Raw genomic sequence first — 20,091 nt, 5'->3', positions numbered from 1 at the left:
AAACAAATTACAAACGAACTACTCACAAACGACAAAACTTGGCAAGCTACAACACAACTAGACAAAATGACATCCTAGACTTACTCAACCTTTGCCTCGCCACTGAATTCACCTTCCAAAACACATACTACAGACAAATTTCAGGCACACCAATGGGATCACCACTATCCACCTTCCTCGCAGAAGCTGTCATGCAACACCTCGAAACACAATCAGTCACAAACAACACAAACATCAAACTATGGAAAGATATGTCGACGACATCTTTGCCATAGTCAAGAAAGACAACAAATCCTACACCATAAACAATACCACAAAGAACATTACCTTTACCAAAGACGAAAGAACACAAACAACTTACCTTCCTCGACATCCTACTAACGAGAACAGATGACGGTACACTAAACACACAAGTATACCGCAAACACACACACAGACCAAATACTCAACTTTAATAGCAATCACCCAACACAACACAAAATTAGTTGCATACGAACTCTCTTTAACAGGATTAAAACACTGCAATACAGAAGAAGCCAAGAAGAATGAACGCAACTACTTATACTCTACATTCATAAACAACAATTACCCACGAAACTTTATCAACAAAGTATTAAACAAAATACACAACAAACCACAAACTGAAAAACCTAACGAAGATACAGACAGACCAGTAAAATAGTGACATTACCATATAAACGGAACATCAGAAATGACATCAAGACTACTCCGACCATTCAAAATAAACATCGCACATAAACCAACACACAAACTCAAATCATACTTCACTAAACATAAAGACCGAACAACGACATTCGACACAACCAACGCGGTCTACATGATACCATGGATTGCCCCAAACAGTACATAGGACAAACGTCAAGAAAATTGAAACAAGACTCACTGAACACAAGAATGCCATCAAACGACGCGACCCAAAATCACTACCAGCAGAACATACCTACGATACCAACCACACATTTGACTGGACAAAACACAACTTCTTGGACGCGCACAGACAAAACACGCACGAGAATTCAAAGAGGCATGGTACAGCAAAGACAACAACACAATTAACAGACATATTGACATCCCATCATCTATTCACAACTAAAGACAAAACCAAAACAACAAACTAATAACACAACGACTAAAATAAAACACTCAATTTCATTAACGTAATCGATACACGAAACCATGACAACGCATCTTATACCATCCAATAATATCAACTCAACTACCAACCAACCAATCAGACGCTCCAAACGCCTACAAAATCTTTGTAAATAATATATTGTCACATTCTGACGAAGGCTCGAAGCACCGAGTTGAAAGCTTAATAAATTTAAAACAAATCCAGAGAATCCTTATCATTATCATAATATGCCTGGGTTACCAATTTTCAAATATATATATATATATATATATATATATATATATATATAAAATGAACTAAAATAAAATGGACAATTGTTTGCTGTCGCTACTCGAAGTTTCATGCCGTAGGGCGATCTTCAGGCAACTGACAGATTATATATTATTTGCTGACTATATACATCGACTAATAGGTGTTAAGTTACATGACGGCATGCACTAAACATATCGGAACGTTTATTTAAAATGTTCTTTTTACGTCCTTTCAGGATAAGTAGCCTTTCTTCAAGGCAAAGACGGCAGGTTCTTTGGTTTTTGTTCGGAGGTGGAAGTTGTTTGATGAAGTCCCATTTAATGTTGTAGTTACGTTTGTTTTCTTTTAGTGTCCACGTGTATTTAGAAAGTTCTGTCTCGTTCCGGTATTTAATGTTCGTAATGGATTTAATGTGGTTTCGATATCGTGTCTTAAAAGCGCATGCAGTAACACCTATGTAAGTTTTTGTTTCGTTGTTGTCAGTCGTTGTCACGTCGGCTTTGTAAATCACGTTGGGTTTCAGGCAATTGCCATTTGTCGGGCATAGATGTTTCTGTCTGCAGTTACATTTCTTTGGTGGGTTGTTCTTGTTCTGGGTTGTGTCTGGGTTAAGTCTTTTTAAAATAGTCTTGTTGTGTCTGGTTATGAAAGTTTTCATGTTTTCGCCGCAGCTGTAGCTTACGCGTATTGTGTGTCGGTTGAATATCTTGGAGAGTATAGTATTTGGTGGGAAATGTTTGTCGATAAGTTGTAGGAAGTCATGGGCGATGTGTGTTTTTACGTTTTTGCTGTAGGGTGGGTTAAACCAAGTGACGTTACGTTTTCTGTTGTACGTGGTGTTTACATTGATGTTAAACCAAGTGAACCTTTTCACCTCACATTATAAAGCATAAACAACTGTCTCCAACGCAATTTTATATATCAGATGGAACTTTCCTTTGTTGATCATCCTACGCAAATCTTTGCACAAAAATGTTGTTTTTATATTAACATATAGAAGCACGAAGAAATAATGTGTGAAAATTATCGAGTGGTTTGTAAGTATTGTATTCAAATGATACCAAGGAAAGATATTGAACATCATGAAAGTACGAATTGTGATGAAGTGCCGACTAAATGTGAATTTCAAGCCATTGGATTCAACCATGATAAAGTAAGAATGTTTCGACTGACTTATAATTTCATGTCAGCAGTAGTAGATGCGTAGTAGCTCCTACCGACAATCTCGCATTTGTTCTGCATGAAAAAATTTTACGTCAAAAACCCTTGATATGATAGTATGGTATAAAAATGCTTAGAAATTTTAAAATTTGAAACAAGCAATGTTAAAATCGTTGACTTTGTAGTTAAATGCAGCTGCATCAGGTTTACATGAAGTACACATTTATAAATTCGCCCATTTACAAATTTATAAATTCAGAACACTCCAATTAATCACGTGAGCCTCTTGTTACGATATGTTATGGCATTTGTTATACAGCTTGGTAACTTCGTACTACGTCCAGAGTTTATCACTCCATTGCGAAGACTTGTTGACCAAGTCACTGCTGTTCGTGAATATTACTTTAAAAAATTTCTGATGTTATATTGCAAAATTGCAGGTCTGGAAAGAAGAATTAAGTTACTCGAGGGTCGTGGTGGTAACAATAATTATAACACCCAGTTGTCCCCAGAGGTTTCCTTGTTGCGTGAAAGTTTTTTCTTTTTGCTTCTGGTCAGCATATCCACAGTAAAGGAATATAAAACAGCAGCGCCACTCAACGAGTTAAAATAAAAAAATCGTTAGAATCTTACGATTTCTTTTGCGTTTTAATGTCGTAAGGCAAAAGTAACGATGCATGATGTTGTAGGGTAGGTTAAGATTCGCAAGTTCTTAATGAATTTAAAAACTAGACTTTAACTTTGACCAAATCTTCATTGAATCTTACAGTCATATCTTGACAAGTTGTAGAAATGGTTTAAGGGCGTTCTGATTGACGTCACCATCATCTTCAATCCCAGAATCATAATATTAACACAGAATAATAACTATACAGAAGGGTCACTTAGGTGTTCAACGTGTTCTCACGTCAGCCATTATTCCAGCCAGTTGATTAGGGTTTGTTACGGTTTCCAACCATTAAAATTACATGACATCAATTCTTAATAATGAATTCGAGAATATTTTGACTTTAGAAATGACTTTTGATCATTTTGAAGGTTGGGAAAAAGTCAAAAACCCTAATCAACTGGCTGTAAAAATGGCGGCCACAATGCGCGGTGCGACATGCGCGAGAATAAAAACATCAAAGGTTCCGACACGAGTGACCATTATATTCTGCATATTCTTGTTCTGTGATATTAGCGTTATTTAATAGGCTGAATAATTTAATCAATAAATGATTGACGTAATATCGCTGAAAAATGGTCAATTGTTACTAGCATTTCAAGTGTATTAATGTAGGGAGAACATAGTTCTTTTGTTTGGCAACAATACGTTTAATTTTTAAAAATTAGATTTGATAGATATCCGGTAATTTGTTCAAGTACAAACAATGATTTTTAAACAATCATGTGGAACAAATACATATAATGACATGCTCAACACTATTTATAAAGATACTATCCATTTCAAGCCACATATAAACCACGAGACGTCATGGAAGGCAGATGTTGTTCATATGAGATGGATCAAGACTTTACACATAGACGACAAGTATAAAGATTTGTGATTGTGCCAATCAAAATAAAGTTGTTGCCTTCAACTCTCCTCAATGACACGTTATTTGAAAGCCACTATGTACAGATATATCCTATCAGTATCACATCCTAAATATTGATAGCAGCAGCAAAAAGAAATTTGAAAGAGGAAAACTCTTATGAAATGTGTGACACACGTAGCTACTTGTTTCGATATCATAAATGAAAATAGATCCTACGGCTGGAAACTACAAATGTAAGTGACTATCTTGTAAATATTTTAATGGTTTTTATTGATGCTGCTGATTTTTAGTTTGTTTCTTCAATGTCACATTAGTTATAACTGAATATATGAAATGAATATAAATACACTAAATTTGCCATCTGTCTTCAACGCACTATGTGGTTGAGTGCATAGAAGTGCAGTTTTCATAGATTAAGGTGTAGACTTGCAGTAAATGAGAACCGTAACTGTTTTTTTTTGCTCGTTTTTCTACGACTCTCTACTTTTTTTTTAGTAGTAGAACCTCGAGGAAAACAGAACGCCCTTAAATTCTCTCCTAACATTAACTTGGCAACATATGACAAGATTCAATGAATATTAGGAAAAAATAAACTTTAGTATATAAATTCATTATCGTCTCATGAGTCTTAACCTACATCATAATGCATCTTTGCTTTGCATAATGACATTAAAACGCAAAAAAAATTTGTAGATCCTAATAACTTTTTTTGTTCAAATACATAGAAGAATTACTTATTGTCTTTGTAAAAGTTGAAAAGCTCCTAAGGAGCCAATCACAATTAAAATTTTAGTCATGACGTGAATTAAACAAATGTTAACAAACAGAAACTTAGTCACTTTAACGTTGTAGAAAGAAAGGTGAATTCTGTCTTTATAAGGTGGTCAGTTGAAATTCATAGGAGATCAAATCTACACTAAGCATTCTTTGAGTGATGATATAACTGGGGTATTGAAGTGATCCCTTTTCCTTCACTTGAAGTTACCAAAAAAGTGCATCGTAAACAGTAACCTATCGAAATGGTGATTCATAATACCAATAGCCCCTTTATTGGTAACGTCGATTACTTTATGTATGGAATGGTGTAAACGTATTGAATGGACATTGCATAACGGCATTTGTACGTGTGAACATTAACGTTGAAATGACTGGACTATAATCTACGAAGATGGAAAACAAGCGAGAGGAAAAATATGATCCATGTCTTGTGGTTTGTAAGTTGAGTAGATGAGTTTTAAAATTAACTTATAGCTATGAGTAACTGCATGAGATATTCAAAAATGATCCTAATGGTCTATTTTTATAATTTGAACCAAAATCATGAAAAACACCTATGTTAGCTAAAAAAAGTCAAGAAAAGATATCAAATGCTGTGAGAAAATAGCTGGCTTTCACTCGCTACTTTTTACTAATTTCAATAAACGTTTATAAACAAAATTGCAATGCTGCAAGTAGGGTTCATTGAATTTTTTAGATAAAAATGTTACAATAAAACTTCTACTATATACACGTAAAAACTGCGCTGTAAAAAAAGGGGTAAAGACCTACTAAGATGCCTGTATCAGACGGACCAGGACAATGCTTGAAAATCAGGTATTAAAGTTTTGTTCTTTGCAAAATATATAATTTCTGATTTTAGTCATTCATTATGCTGACATTTATAATCTGTTTTTTTATAGAGTCGCTATGTCTGTAGGCCTAATAACTAGACAATGAATGTGCGATCAAGTTGGACAGAAGGACGAAGAAACAAGCATCCTTATTGAAAGATTCTCACTTGTGACTTTCGTTATGCATACTATTAATAAGTATAACGAATTTTTAAATTCAACCGTTAAAAATTTCCGTAAAACTAAATTTTCACAAATGTCAAATTTTCGGACAAAACACACGAGTGAAAGGCAGCTATTAATAAAAGTCTTAATGAAGCAACATAGAAATTTTGATCGAATGAAATCTAGTAGACAAAAATAATTTTTATGCAAGTCACGACGTCACTTTGGTCATTTTATTTTTCATTGTTATTGGTATGGGAATGATCAGGTCGAACGTACTGAATGAATTTTTCATATGATTTATGTATGAGCTGCTATTAGTTTTTATTTTTTGTCTATTCATTAAAATTTTTGTTAACACTTCGCACTCTTTCATTTTTCGTTCTCTACTAAAGTTTTCGTTTCTTATGTTCAAACACAAAATATTTGCGGTGTGAATAAATAGGGTAGTCAGTCAACTTTTTTTGTCGCTGCTTCTTTTGTCAACGCTTTTTTGGTCGCTTTGTGAATTTAAGATACGAACGACGAAGCTGCGACCTGACTACGCTGCATGCTAAAGTAGATCATCGGGATCATTGAAAACAACAAAAATATGAAAAATCTTAAAAACAACAAAAATTTAAAGAAATTTTTCTAAATTTTGATCTTTTTAATTATTGGAGGGTTTTTTTACCGGATCCACCGGTTTTCCCTCCCATTTGGTTTTGTTTTGGAAAAAAACAGGGTCCACATTTGGGGCCAAGGAAGTCATTCGTCATAACATTTATTGTAGCTAACATGAATATTCACATTTGTTTTTTATTTCTCGACCTTTGGGTATATTTCCCAAAACACTGCGTTTAATAAATATTATGGCATACATTTTGAAAAAATAAGCACGCAAGTTTTCTGCTCAGTCAGATCTTCTAAGACAAATTTTTAATCTTCGGCATCAACCGACTCAACGAGAAAATGATTCATACAGTATGGAAGTGTGATTGAGTACATAATTCCATGATTCTTTCATTTCACTAAAGAATCCTTTTACTTAAAATATTGCTTTAAACATGAGCAATGTGACGAATTTTACATTACTCACGGTAATACGCTTAACCCAATAATATTAGCACACACCATTCGACATTTTTCCCCACCATGAAGTGAGATGTTTTATGCCTATACCAAATACATTCCCAATGATATAGAGAGATGATAACACCAAATACACAGAGATTAATCTTGATATTAGATAGTTTAAGATTGAGAATTTTAAACTATAATGTGCTTCTCAACGTCACTACACATATGAGACTACACTCTAAATTTCGAAGTGTACTGTGAACACGAAAAATGGTATAAATTTCTGCCTCTGTAGGAAAACCAAAGAGGTGTAAATTGACATTGTAAAAATACACCCATCGGGTGTATTTGCTCTTGCCTCATTTTTTACATCAAGAGAGTGTAAATATACACCTCAAAGGTAAATATACAAATGGGATGTAATAATACACTCTAATGGTGTAATATCTCTAGTGTATGTTTACACTACGAATGTAAGCATAGTTAGAGTAGTGTAAACATATACATTAGACAGTGCATTCTTAAATTGAATTGACAACGCTCTGAAAAACAAAACAAAGAGCAAAATAGCATATAAATGTATTATGAAAGTAAATTTCAGCATAATAAATACTACAAAGTTATTAAATGTAACCCCCACTTACATAACTATTTAAAACCTTAACAAAATTTTAAATAAAACTACATTATATCATTAAATCCTGTACTATAACCATATATTTTATTGTTCACATTCTGGTTCATAGTTGCGATAACTCTGACATTAACACCAACACCTTTGTGGCACCTTTGGGTGTCAAACACTTTCATGATATTTCTCTGCAGGAAATGAAATGTGTTGACACATTCTTTAGGTATTGAATATTACATACGTAATACAATATAAGCATTGACTCCAGTGCATCCAGAATTCCTGCAGACCTTGTTACAATGTGGTTTTCGCAACTACAGTTATATCATCCGGATGGGGATCATCCACTGAGCCACTGATAACCAAAATGGGGCCATTCCAGGTCTTGCTGCCATGGCAACTTCTGCTTCACCAAACTGAAAATAGACAAAAAATTTAATCAAGCAGTTAGGCACTGCATTATTTGAGTTTCAATACAAATATCCATATTCTGCAATCAATACTAACCTGGTAAAAGTAAGACTCAGGACTTTTATTAGTTTTTGTTTTCCTTTCCAGTAAATGAGGCAACAAACACATTGCAACAAAAGTTTTGTTCTCTATGTAAAGTAATAAAACATGCATTAAAATAAACAGATATTAAATTGATCAGTTGCACTTGAAAAACAAAGGCATGACAAATTTTTTTCAGGGAAAACAGCATGACCAGATGGGCACAAAAGATGATTTATTTAAATATTTCAAGTCAAAATGACTAAATAATAACTCAGTACATATGTAGCATGTTCTATACATACATAGTGAGACATGTTTACCTGCAGATAAAATATTTTCATTCTCTTCATCATCATTACAACTAGAGTCATTTGTAGGTTTACAAAGAAGCAGCAGCTTATTAGCTTCTTCTGAAACAAATTTCCTTTGCTCTGCTACTCTGATAATGTTGGGTGATACTTCTAGCAAATTGCCTTGAATACAATCAGCAGCCAAGCTATCTGCCATCAAACGACTGTACTCAGATTTTAGCTATAAAAATCAAAGGACATTTTTAGCTATAAAAATTACACAACAACATGTACAAAACATGCATTTGTATTGAATAATACATACATGGGCTTTTTTAAACAGGAAAGGATATTGTTCCATCATATCCTTCACCAAATGTTTTTCCTCATTTATCATATGCCTCCTAAAGGAATAAGTCAATTCCATCTTTTTGTTTACCAAAGTGAGGTTGGGTTGTTTTCTTTTCAATTCCTTCTTCATCCACGAAACATGTGCTTGGGAACAGACATCGTCCTCGCCATCTATTGGTGGAGGTGCCCAGTTCACAATTCCTCGTCGAACAGCTGCTCTGATTTTAGTTGCAGCTGGACTGCCATCAACATTTTTTCTTTTTCTAGATAGGACAACAGGGTCTGCTCTTTCATTTCTTAATTCATTCTTAACTTTCTCACCAAGGTACCGATACCAAATTTCCTAAAAAGGTAATCACATATGAGTAATTCACTAAAATTGCCTGTATGAAACCTGTCATAAAATTCTTCAAGCCATCAGTATGCAAGTTTATGGACAAACAATACAGATTTCAGCGTTTTTTGTTATGTCTTTTTCTTTATTATAACTATACAAACATGATGAATAATAAGAAAAGACTATATACAATTATAAATAAAAGACTTACATAGCCACCACTTGCATCAGAAAGAAAAGGGTATTTTGCAATTATTGCACGACAAACATCTCGCCTTTGGTGGGAGAACTATACAACAAAAGCCATTCTCGATGACACAAATATGCCATAATACACCACAGCAGGATAAAATCAAGAGAAAGTTGCTGAAAATATAAATGATGGAATGAACTTACACAGTAAATAGGCAAATTTTGTCGTAAATTGTTTGTATGAACTTGCATCTAACTTGCTTTGGCATTCTCAATTTCTTTGCAAGTGTTTCTTCAACCAAAGGCGGAAATAGTCAGGAAGAACAAACGGCGATGTCCATTGTTTTCTGCCTTTTGCTACTGAGTTGTCACTGCTATGAAACACACACACAGGCATCCTCATGATAGATATATTTACAATTCAGTGTCTTTTAATACAATTCATTACCTTGCACTTGATAGTGATTCACACACACCAGATTGCCCACCAGGATTTGATGCATTTCCTTGAGAATTGGAGTCTTGCCACTTGCCAGCATATCACATGTAGATAAGTCACTAGCAGACTCAGATGTAGAAGTCGAGCATCTAGTGTTCATTTGTTTGATGGCTTTCAATAACTTCATCCTGGGGCCAATCCTGACAACCAATGATTTTAAGGCATCTTCCGTCAAGCAGGACATTGCATCGCCATCAATGCCCTCGTCTAAGTATAATTTTGATATCAAAATATAGAATTTGTTTTCAAGTAGCAACGATCGATCGAATATTAAAAGTCACGGATTTAGAACTCGCACGATGAGGAATAAAATATAGCGGTAAAATAGCACATGGTACCTTCGGTTGACATCGCAATAGTACAGCGCAACACAAAAGTTTCCCAAACTGAACCGAATTCGGAATCTTATTGCAGTAGTAAAATAATCAAAATACTAAATACAAATGATGCAATTGCAAAGTCAATACCTACCACAAAACGTTTGGCTGATGTCTTGAAAACCATTTAAATCCAGCCAATTCACAACTTCTTCAACGGAAAATGTTTCTTTAAGTGTAGACCCCATTTTCAACAGATTTAGGACGAACGAAATACTTTTTCAAGTTAAATCAGAACAAACGGTCAAATTGTGAATGGCTATACACACTGCACACGACACGTTTATGGTAAAGAGCCGGCGGTTATAATGATACTGGGATAAAAAATGGAATAATTATGATTAACATTCTTCTCAGAGGTCGGACTTATTTCTGACCATGCAGTTATGACAACAGCTATGTGCAGGAATATATTTACTAAATCGATTTTATAAAGAAACAGAATTCAAACTGATTTCTGGCCTACTAATCACGGTAAATGCTGATCCATTTAGTGATTAATAATCAAAGCAATTTTCGCAGTCGTTGCTTCAGATATGTTCAATGGCCAGAAGAAAGAGCAAGAATTTAAATGTATAAACATACATTGCTCGCATCTATCATTTGCCTCTTTCAAGAGATATATGAGTCATGTTCGAGATTATCATGTTCATGAACCCAATTTCAAGATTAAATGTCCGTTTGACTCGTGTTGTCGGTCCTATTCACTGATATCGTCTTTAACATCTCATATGCGTCGAAAACATAAAGGTGACCTTGATTATGCAGTTGATTGTGAAGTCAATGATATGAACGGCGATATTACGCAAGACAATGACCATCTAGTGGCAGACTCGACACTGGACTCAATTGAGATGGGTTGCAACAACAAACATAATACGTATATTTCAGTCAAGGAAATGGCATTGTTTGCTTTGAAGACACAGGAATTCAATCAACTTGGTGACACTGCAACGGATGCAGTGCTTGAAAATACTTATCAGTTAATGGAGCAAAACGAGGACTATTTTAAAAAGCAAGTTAAATTATGCATCGAGCATTCCAGTGTTGACATTAAAGATATAGAAGGTTTCGAAGAATTACTTGAGTCACCACCCTCACTTTCTGCATCAAAAAAAGTATTGCAGGCATCAAAGGATAGAAACAAGTATTTAAGGGAAACATTAAATATGGTGGTACGTATTTAAAGTATTCTAATACTTCTTATAAGAACATGATAGTATAATGTATTAATTACTACCTAAATGTATTATCTACTTATTTTGTAGGACCCAATTGAAATAGTGCTTGGAGAAGAGATGGTAACTTCTGAAGTGAATGGTCAGTTCCGAGTGAAAAACACTCCTTTCAGTATATTCCAATAATAAAGGTCTTGGAGCATTTGCTTAATCAAATTGACATCATGTCACAAGTAAGAAATGTTGTTAAAGTAAAAGTTTACAATTGCAAAAACTAATATGCTGCTGTAACTTCTGTTAATTTTTTGTTAGGTTTGAAACCCTCACCAAAGTTTAGATGGGAATATGCGAGACTTTTGTGATGGAGAGCAGTTTAATCCTGGTCGCCATCCACTGTTTTCAGTCAACCATAAGGCTCTTCAGATTCTTCTTTACTATGATGACTTTGAAGTAGCAAATTCTTTAGGAGCAAAGGCAACTGTGCACAAGCTAGGTATAGCAATAAAAGGCTATGTTATTCCATGCCCATCAATGCTAAAGTACTTCTGATTTTTTTCTATAGGTGGATTTTATTGGATTTTAGGAAATATACATCCAAAGTACAGATCATCCCTTAAAATGTTGAATCTTGCCAATTGTGCCCTGTGAAGTGGATAAAAAAGTATAGTATGGCAAAAGTTTTGAAGCCTTTGATGACTGATGTGGCATTGCTAGAATCAGTAAGTGTTGAAATTTCATTTTGTTGCAGCTTTTTGATAATTTATGTATCAACAAACAGAAAAGAACAATCTGACCATTCAACGTTCCCTTTACAGGAAAATGGAGTTCAACTAAATATAGGGCAGTCCATTAGATCTTTTGAAGGTACCTTGAGCTTGGTTTTAGCAGATAACCTTGGCAGCAATGGTATCGGAGGCTTTATGGAGAGCTTTTCAGCAAAAAGGCCATGTCGATTTTGTATGGGTATATTGGATGAATTTCAAACAAAGGTAGTTCTATTAAATTTCAGCATATTACTGCCAAGGCATAACCAGCTAGAGGAAATGTTGGATCTTGCTATACTTTTTTTTGCATTTTTAGCCACAGCAAAATTATAAATTGACTAATGTCATGTTTTGAAAGTACTGTGAAAATGAACTGCCTAAGTCAGGTTTTGGCATTATAACTGAGTAAGGCTATCATCTTTTTATGATGCCTGAAACTTCAAAAAAATCTGTTGTCTTGTTTAGTTCACAGAAGAAGAGTTTACCATGCGTTCCAGGGAGATGTATGACCGGCATGCTGCCTTTTCAAAAATTGATCCAAATTCTTTTATTTATGGTGTCAAGACACAGTCCTTATTAAATTGTTCGAAATATTATCATGTGGTTGATGGTCTTCCTTCAGATATCATGCATGACATCCTTGAGGGAGTTTTGCCTTTGCATTTAAAAGTAATGCTAAGAAAGTTTATATTCAAAGAGAAAATGTTCACTCTTGATGAACTTAATCGGCGAATTAAAGGCTTTCCATATGGACCTAATGACTTTAGGAACAAACCAAGTTTGCTCAAGAATTTGACCTTGTCAGACTACAATATGCGTCAGTCAGGTACTGCTGTGTGACTTTTTCAATGATATTACTCAATAATTAATCAATGATCACCATGGGTTTTAATATTTACACAGCTTCCCAAATGTGGTGCCTCTCAGGCTGCTGCCTCTGATTATTTATGACTTTGTGCCTGAACATAACCCTGGGAACTGTTCGTTGATTTGATGAAGCTTGTTGACATCGCCATTGCACCAGTCAGAAAGGAGACAACCTATTATCTGGCAGTCCTTATAAAAGACTATCTGGAAGAATTCGGACATCTTTATCCAGATACTAAATTGATTCCAAAGCAGCATTTTATGGTTCACTATCCTGCTCAAATAAGAAGGTAATATAATTATGTTGTTCTGAGGCCCTATTGCACAAATTGGTATTTCAATAGTGACTTATAGTGTCTTCCACCCTTTACTGACCTTTCATAAAATTTTACTGAAAAGTTAGGCAGTTTCCATAAAGAAAATACATTGCTATGTTGACATTAATGTTGTTTTTTTGTGTTGCTGTTCAGAACATGCTAGTATAAATGGTGCTTTTTACTTATTATGTTTGTGTGATTAATGCTAGAATTTCTATAAATTCATACACGCATTTTATCATAGGAATGGGCCACTTGTTCGTCAGTGGTGCATGAGATTTGAGGCCAAACATCGCTATTTTACACAACTGGCACATGGAATGAAGAACTTCAAGAACCTGTCCAAGACTTTGGCAAGGCATCAACGTCTTCAGTGCTATTGGTTGTGTGAAGAAGATGCCTATTTGAAACCAGTCGAAGAAACTGGATCAGGTGATTATTTGTTTGTTTTCTTAAATATTAAGATGGTGGATAAGTTTTTGCAATACAATACTGTGTCTTCATACCAACAGGTTCAACTATCGAACTAAAAGAAATTTCACCTGAGAAATATCTTAGTCTTTCTCGTATCTGTGATTTTTTCACTCCAGAGACAAAGGTGTACATGTAAGTATTTAAAATTTTGAAACTCTTTTTTATTTTATTATAATATTGACTGTGTACAAAAAGTAATTGTCCTCATCTTGGCCTTTTCATCATCGAATAGCACAAACCTCCAGGATGATAGTGTCATCAGAATGACATTCTTGTTCATCATCCATCTTTACTTTTTATCTTTTCTCTTCTTGCTTTTCTCTTTGCCTTTCTTTTCCTTTTCTTATTTTTTTTATTTTTCTCAATCTCCATGGTTTGTTGCATGGAAACTGTCATACCTAATACAAATAAGATTTGAAATTAACAATTATTTTTCCAATAAAACTTGTTCTATGCAAAATTAAAGTTGACCTACAATTTATAGACAATGTAGAAAACAAAAGAGCAGCAATGTTGTGTTTTTGTTCTGAAGGCAAAAACATTCTATTGCTGTGTCAGTGTGCTACTTCTAACCTTTTCATCACTCTCTTGTCCTAAGTCTTGAGGATTGTCTTGTCTCACACAATCATCTTTAGTTTCCTGGACATCAAAACATTTAATTGACCTCCTTTAATCAAGAATATTGAAAAGTTGCATAGTGTACACTGCATACATTCTCACCTCATTTATATAGGTTTGCTCCGCCATCTTAAACACGTTGTTTGTTGTACCTTGTACCCAGTTCACTGCCTTGGGCCACACTTGAAAATGGGGGGGACTATATTATAAGATATGGTACTAAGTTCCTATGAAATCAATTGTTTTGCCCGCAAATGATTTACCGACTGTCGTGACTCAAAGTTTACCACTGTCTACTTTCAGGGCTAATTGGATATCAATTCATGGAGTCAAGTACCACAAACGAGCTGCACTTGTGTATAAGCAATCAATACTGCCATGTATCTTGATGATCGAAGATATAGTCATTGCTAATGGGATGCATTTTTATTTGTAAACAAATGCATACATTGAAATATGTTAAAAACCTACACTCATACGAAATAGCAATACTCAACAATATTGAGACGGTTAAATATGATGATCTAATAGACTATCATCCGTTGGATGTATATACAATAAATAGACATGGATTCTCGAGAAAATATGTAAAAATGAGATATGACCTCTCAGATTGTGAAAATTAATAAACCATGTAACATACAAGTATATTATTTGCCATAAATGAAATTTAGTGCTTTTAATGTTTTATATTTTTGTACAAGTGTTTCCATAAAGCGAAAGCCGATTTTCCATAGAAGCATGACACTATTGTTGTGTTATAACACACATTAATAGTGATTATTGATCAAAGTCTGGTGTAAAGTTACACCAGATATAGGTAATATACGATCTACACCAAATCAGTGTAAACCTAACACTTTGTTGGAACAAACACCTCAAAGGTAACATAACACTCGCAGAGGTGTAATTTGCCGTTTACACAAAAGTTGTGTAAATTTACACCTATACGATGTTTGCTGTACACTTGGAAATTTAGAGTGTAGCATTATCTTAATGACTATTTCATTGCATCCTTTACTGTATCGACAGTGTTTTCTCATAACTAAGTAATTATAATTGCATGCAGTTGATGTTTGAAATGTATTCGTAAGTTACAATGGTTTATTTAATAACAAAGCTTCTTTATAATATGAGTGACTTGTGCAATAATATGCATGTATGGAATTTTGATTAATAAAGTAAAAATCCCATATGTACATACAGTACGTATTCCATATATGGATATATGCACAATCCATAAACAATACACGACGCTAAAGCGCAAATACATGACGATAAAGAGCAAATACACGACGTGGTTGGTCAACAGTGGGTTTTACTTTCTATGAATACAGCCTCACTAAGGCGGCAAGTGAGACAGGCTTTGGTCTTTAATGGAAAAAGATTGTACTCTATTGATAAAAGCAGTCCCATCTCGATGTAATGAAGAAGGTACTATAACTATTAATGCTTTGTAATTTATCTTATCAACTCACGAAATTTACTCAAACTAGTTGCTGCAGCAGTAGATGGACAAACTTTGTTTATGTTTGGCTCAAAGTGATTAAATCTTTTGTTTCTTAAATTAAATTTCTAGTCGCCTTGTTTTTATGGTATTTCTAATCAGATAACTTTCTAGTTTGTATGTTTGTGTCTCTATTAGATTTGTGGTCTAATAACTGTCTGTGTTCTCTGAAGTATGGGTTGTCTCTTGATTATGTTGTTTGTTAACTGTGATGTTCATGACCATTGTCTTATGATTATTATGTTTCATTACATTATTGTCTGATTACTATATTTTCTGATGATTGTATTATGATTTTATTGTCTGATGACATTTTCTGATGATTTTTTATGACTTTATTGTTGATGGTATTGTCTAATGATTGCATAGTCTAATGACTGCATTTTAAATGACTGTATTGTCTAATGACTGTATTATTTAATGACTCTATTGGCTGATGATTACATTGTTAGATGACATTATTATCTAATGACTGTATTGTTTCATTACTGTATTGTTTAATGACTGTATTGTTTAATGACTGTATTGTTTAATGACTTTATTGTTTAATAACTTTATTGTTTAATGACTGTATTTTTTAATGACTGTAATGTTTAATGACTGTATTGTTCAAGCGACTTTATTGTTTAATAACTTTATTGTTCAATGACTGTATTGTTTAATGACTGTATTGTTCAATGACTATTGTTTAATGACTGTATTGTTTAATGACTGTATTGTTTAATGACTGTATTGTTCAATGACTTTATTGTTTAATAACTTTATTGTTCAATGACTGTATTGTTTAATGACTGTATTGTTTAATGACTGTATTGTTCAACGACTTTATTGTTTTATAACTTTATTGTTCAATGACTGTATTGTTTAATGACTGTATTGTTCAATGACTGTATTGTTCAATGACTGTATTGTTTCATAACTGTATTGTTTCATGACTATATTGTTCAATGAATGTATTGTTTGATGACTATTGTTTAATGACTGTATTGTTTAATGACTTTATTGTTCAATGACTTTCTTGTTTCATGACAGTATTGTTTAATGACTATATTGTTCAATGAATGTATTGTTTAATGAATGTATTGTTTAATGACTGTATTGTTTAATGACTGTATTGTTCAATAGCTGTATTGTTTCATGACTATATTGTTCAATGAATGTACTGTTTAATGACTGTATTGTTTAATGACTGTATTGTTTAATGACTGTATTGTTAAATGACTATATTGTTTAATGACTGTATTGTTTAATGACTGTATTGTTCATTGAATGTATTGTTTAATGACTGTATTGTTTAATGACTGTATTGTTTAATAACTGTTATTGTTCAATGACTGTATTGTTTAATGACTGTATTGTTTAATGACTGTATTGTTTAATGAATGTATTGTTTATTGTCGATTTCAGTTAACTTTTCAAATGGCGGTTGCCAAGTTACTTTCTAATGTTGCCAACTACATTTCCAAATATAGAATATTCGTTATGAACTTGTCAACTTGAGTTGACAAGTTGTGTGTACTTGAGTACTGATGTTGGGAACTTGAGTACTGAAGTTGTGAACCAAAGTTGCGAAGTACTGGCAAACGCGAAAGGTCTTTGTACCCTGTAGACATTTGGCAATGAATCCGTTCAGTAAGCAAGGAAAAGCTTTACAATAGAAGTAAGAAAAATACTTGAAAGGTGGTTATAACCAGCGTTTGACAAACATTTTGAAACAACTAAGTCTACCGATAAACTCTATCAAATATAATAGATCTATGGGTAGATACTGGTTCTATTGCACCTCGCCAAACGGGCAGTGTTCGAACCACGCGTGCAGATGATGTAATAGTCAGTAAGCAAGGGAAAAGCTTTAGCAATTCTAATCCGTTTGGCCCTCTAAGTGTTAAGAATATTTAGGTAAAGAATGAAAACATCCATTGATTGATTTGGATATATTTAATGATAGTTAACAACAACAGCGTGTGCGCAAAAGGGCAGTACGAACAGAACAGAGTAAAGCAACATCACATGACATAGTTGATCATTATAGTATAACTTATATGAAGTTCTTCAACACTCCCACTTAATGATCATACTATAAAAAGTTTTTTAACTAATCCAATTAATGTCTCTAACTTGGGAATTACTTAATTTTCTTGACTCCCAACATATCTCGAAAGTTCTCAAAAGTTTTTCTTGGTAGAGCTTTTGTCATAATATCTGCTAACATATTATCTGTCGAACAGTATACCACAGACATCACATCACGATTGACTTGTTCACGGACAAAATGAAAAGCTATGTCCACATGTTTGGTTCGATTATGGAATTTAGGATTTTTTGTAAGTTCTATTGCTCCCTGATTGTCTTCGAAAACTATAGATGGTTCATCTTGCTGTGTTCCAATGTTTGAAAGCAATCTTCTCAACCAAACAATTTCTTGGCTTGCTAAACTTAAGGCTATGTACTCGGCTTCAGTGGTTGATCTGGATACTGAGGTCTGTCTCTTACTTCTCCAACTGACAGTATTATTTTGGATTTGAAACACATATCCGGAAGTTGATCGTCTGGTCTCAATATCACCTCCCCAGTCTGCATCAGAATATCCAGATAACACAGGATCTGAACTAGTAGCCGTGAATAACAAACCATAATCCAACGTTCCCTTTAAATACCGGAGGATTCTCTTTACACGTTGCCAATGTACTACGCTCGGTCGAGACATAAACTTCGACAAAATTCCGACTGCCGATGAAATATCGGGACGAGTAGCAGTAGCTGCATAGGTCAGACAACCAATTGCCATTTGATATCTTTGAGTCTCCACTGGTGTCTCATCTTTTGACAATGACTCAAATTTCATTCCAGTCTCCATCGGTGTTGTGACAGGTTTGCATTGGTCCATCCCAAATCTCTTAAGTATTCCTTCCAGATATTTTGGCTGACTAATGGATAGTGTTCTTGTCTTCTGCGGTTTCGTTCAATCGAACATATTTCACTTCTCCTAAGTCGTCCACTTTAAATCTTTCAGCAATCATATCTTTTTCCTTTTTTAGCATATCTGAATTATTTGAAAACCATAGCATGTCGTCAACATAAATAGCCATTATCACGAAGTTAATCTTTTCGTTTTTTTGTTTTACTGACTTAACATAGACGCATGGATCTGCAGTTGATTTCTTGTATCCGTTTGATGTAAGATAGGTGTCAATAGAGGTATTCCAGCACCTAGCTGCCTGCTTGAGGCCATAAATACTTTCCCAAGCTTACATACGAACTCAGGTCTATCTTTGTCAACGTAACCACTAGGTTGTTTCATGTATATTTCATCTTGCAATTCTCCTTGCAAGAACGCTGTATGGACATCCATTTGATGAATCTCCCAATTATAGATATTAGCGACAGCCAACAGTGATCTTATAGTTGTGTTACGAACTACAGGTGAGAATACTTCTTGGTAGTCTATCCCTTCGGATTGAGAATATCCCTGAGCAACCAAACGAGCTTTAAATCTGTTGACAGTTCCATCAGAATTGTGTTTCACCTTGAACACCCGACTTCCCACAATATTCTTGTTGTTTGGTGGAGGAACGAGTTCCCATGTTCCATTATTGATTAAAGAGTCATACTCAGAATCAGTTGCCTTTTTCCACTGATTTGCATGTTCTCCTGTCCACGCTTCTTTTATGTTTAAAGGCTCATCAACATCTTCCGTGAGGTTATCAGCAATATAACACTCGTCGTCAAATCGTCGTGGAGGTCTCGTATCCTTTTGCATTCAAGTTTTCAGTCTCTCGCAAGAAACGTTCTTCATAACTTTCTCCCACTTGTTGACCAGGCACCGCATTTTCATTGACATTCATGTCATCAACAATTTGGTCACCTTCATCATTTTCAGGTTGTTTTTCTTGAACTTCGATTGATTTATCTTCTTCGGGATAGTAGAAAGATTTGGGTTGTGCAGAAGAATCCTTACTAAATTCGTAAAATTTGTTTTCAGCGAACATAACATCTCTTCCACGGATAAATCTTTTTGATAATGGATCATAGAGTTTATAACCTTTGGTTCCAGCAGGATAACCAACAAAAATAACTTCGTCGGCTCTTTTCTTCAAATTTTCTGATTCGGTTGGAATATGGAGAAATGCTAAGCATACTTTCAAATGCGACACATTAGGCTTCTGATTAAAAAGGACTTCATAAGGCGTGATTCCTTTGAGTGAGCTATTGGGACTTGGTTTCAAAGATAGGCGGCAGTGCTGACAGAT

The 20,091-nt window shown here is 34.3% G+C and overlaps 1 protein-coding gene and 1 long non-coding RNA gene across 2 annotated transcripts; one reads left to right on the top strand and one right to left on the bottom strand.

The window, feature by feature from the left end:
- Positions 1-7,804: 7,804 nt before the first annotated feature.
- Positions 7,805-9,323, bottom strand: LOC124450897. The gene is made up of 5 exons (XM_047001552.1): positions 9,260-9,323; positions 8,686-9,054; positions 8,391-8,601; positions 8,083-8,174; positions 7,805-7,991 (listed from the first exon to the last, which is right to left on the bottom strand). Exons 2-5 carry the CDS (start codon positions 8,839-8,841, stop codon positions 7,896-7,898), a joined length of 555 nt encoding a protein of 184 aa, XP_046857508.1. The 5' UTR covers positions 8,842-9,054; positions 9,260-9,323; the 3' UTR covers positions 7,805-7,895.
- A 2,152-nt stretch (positions 9,324-11,475) lies between these two features.
- Positions 11,476-12,587, top strand: LOC124451007. The gene is made up of 5 exons (XR_006950306.1): positions 11,476-11,527; positions 11,607-11,787; positions 11,857-12,013; positions 12,110-12,283; positions 12,524-12,587. It is a non-coding gene; the product is annotated as an uncharacterized LOC124451007 (long non-coding RNA).
- Positions 12,588-20,091: the final 7,504 nt, after the last annotated feature.

Source organism: Xenia sp. Carnegie-2017, unplaced genomic scaffold (genome assembly GCF_021976095.1).
Source record: "Xenia sp. Carnegie-2017 unplaced genomic scaffold, XeniaSp_v1 HiC_scaffold_24, whole genome shotgun sequence".
Classification (NCBI taxonomy): domain Eukaryota; kingdom Metazoa; phylum Cnidaria; class Anthozoa; order Malacalcyonacea; family Xeniidae; genus Xenia; species Xenia sp. Carnegie-2017.
The sequence above is the reverse complement of the archived record's forward strand: the minus strand, read 5'-3'. Positions and strand labels throughout refer to the sequence as shown.

What these genes read in the sequence shown, in the direction of transcription:
- LOC124450897 (XM_047001552.1), bottom strand. Translation starts at nt 8,841, where the DNA reads ATGAAGAAGGAATTGAAAAGAAAACAACCCAACCTCACTTTGGTAAAC. An exon ending in TGAAAATATTTTATCTGCAG is followed by an intron (nt 8,175 to 8,390) that starts GTAAACATGTCT and finishes TACTTTACATAG; the next exon opens with AGAACAAAACTTTTGTTGCA. An exon ending in CTGAGTCTTACTTTTACCAG is followed by an intron (nt 7,992 to 8,082) that starts GTTAGTATTGAT and finishes GTCTATTTTCAG; the next exon opens with TTTGGTGAAGCAGAAGTTGC.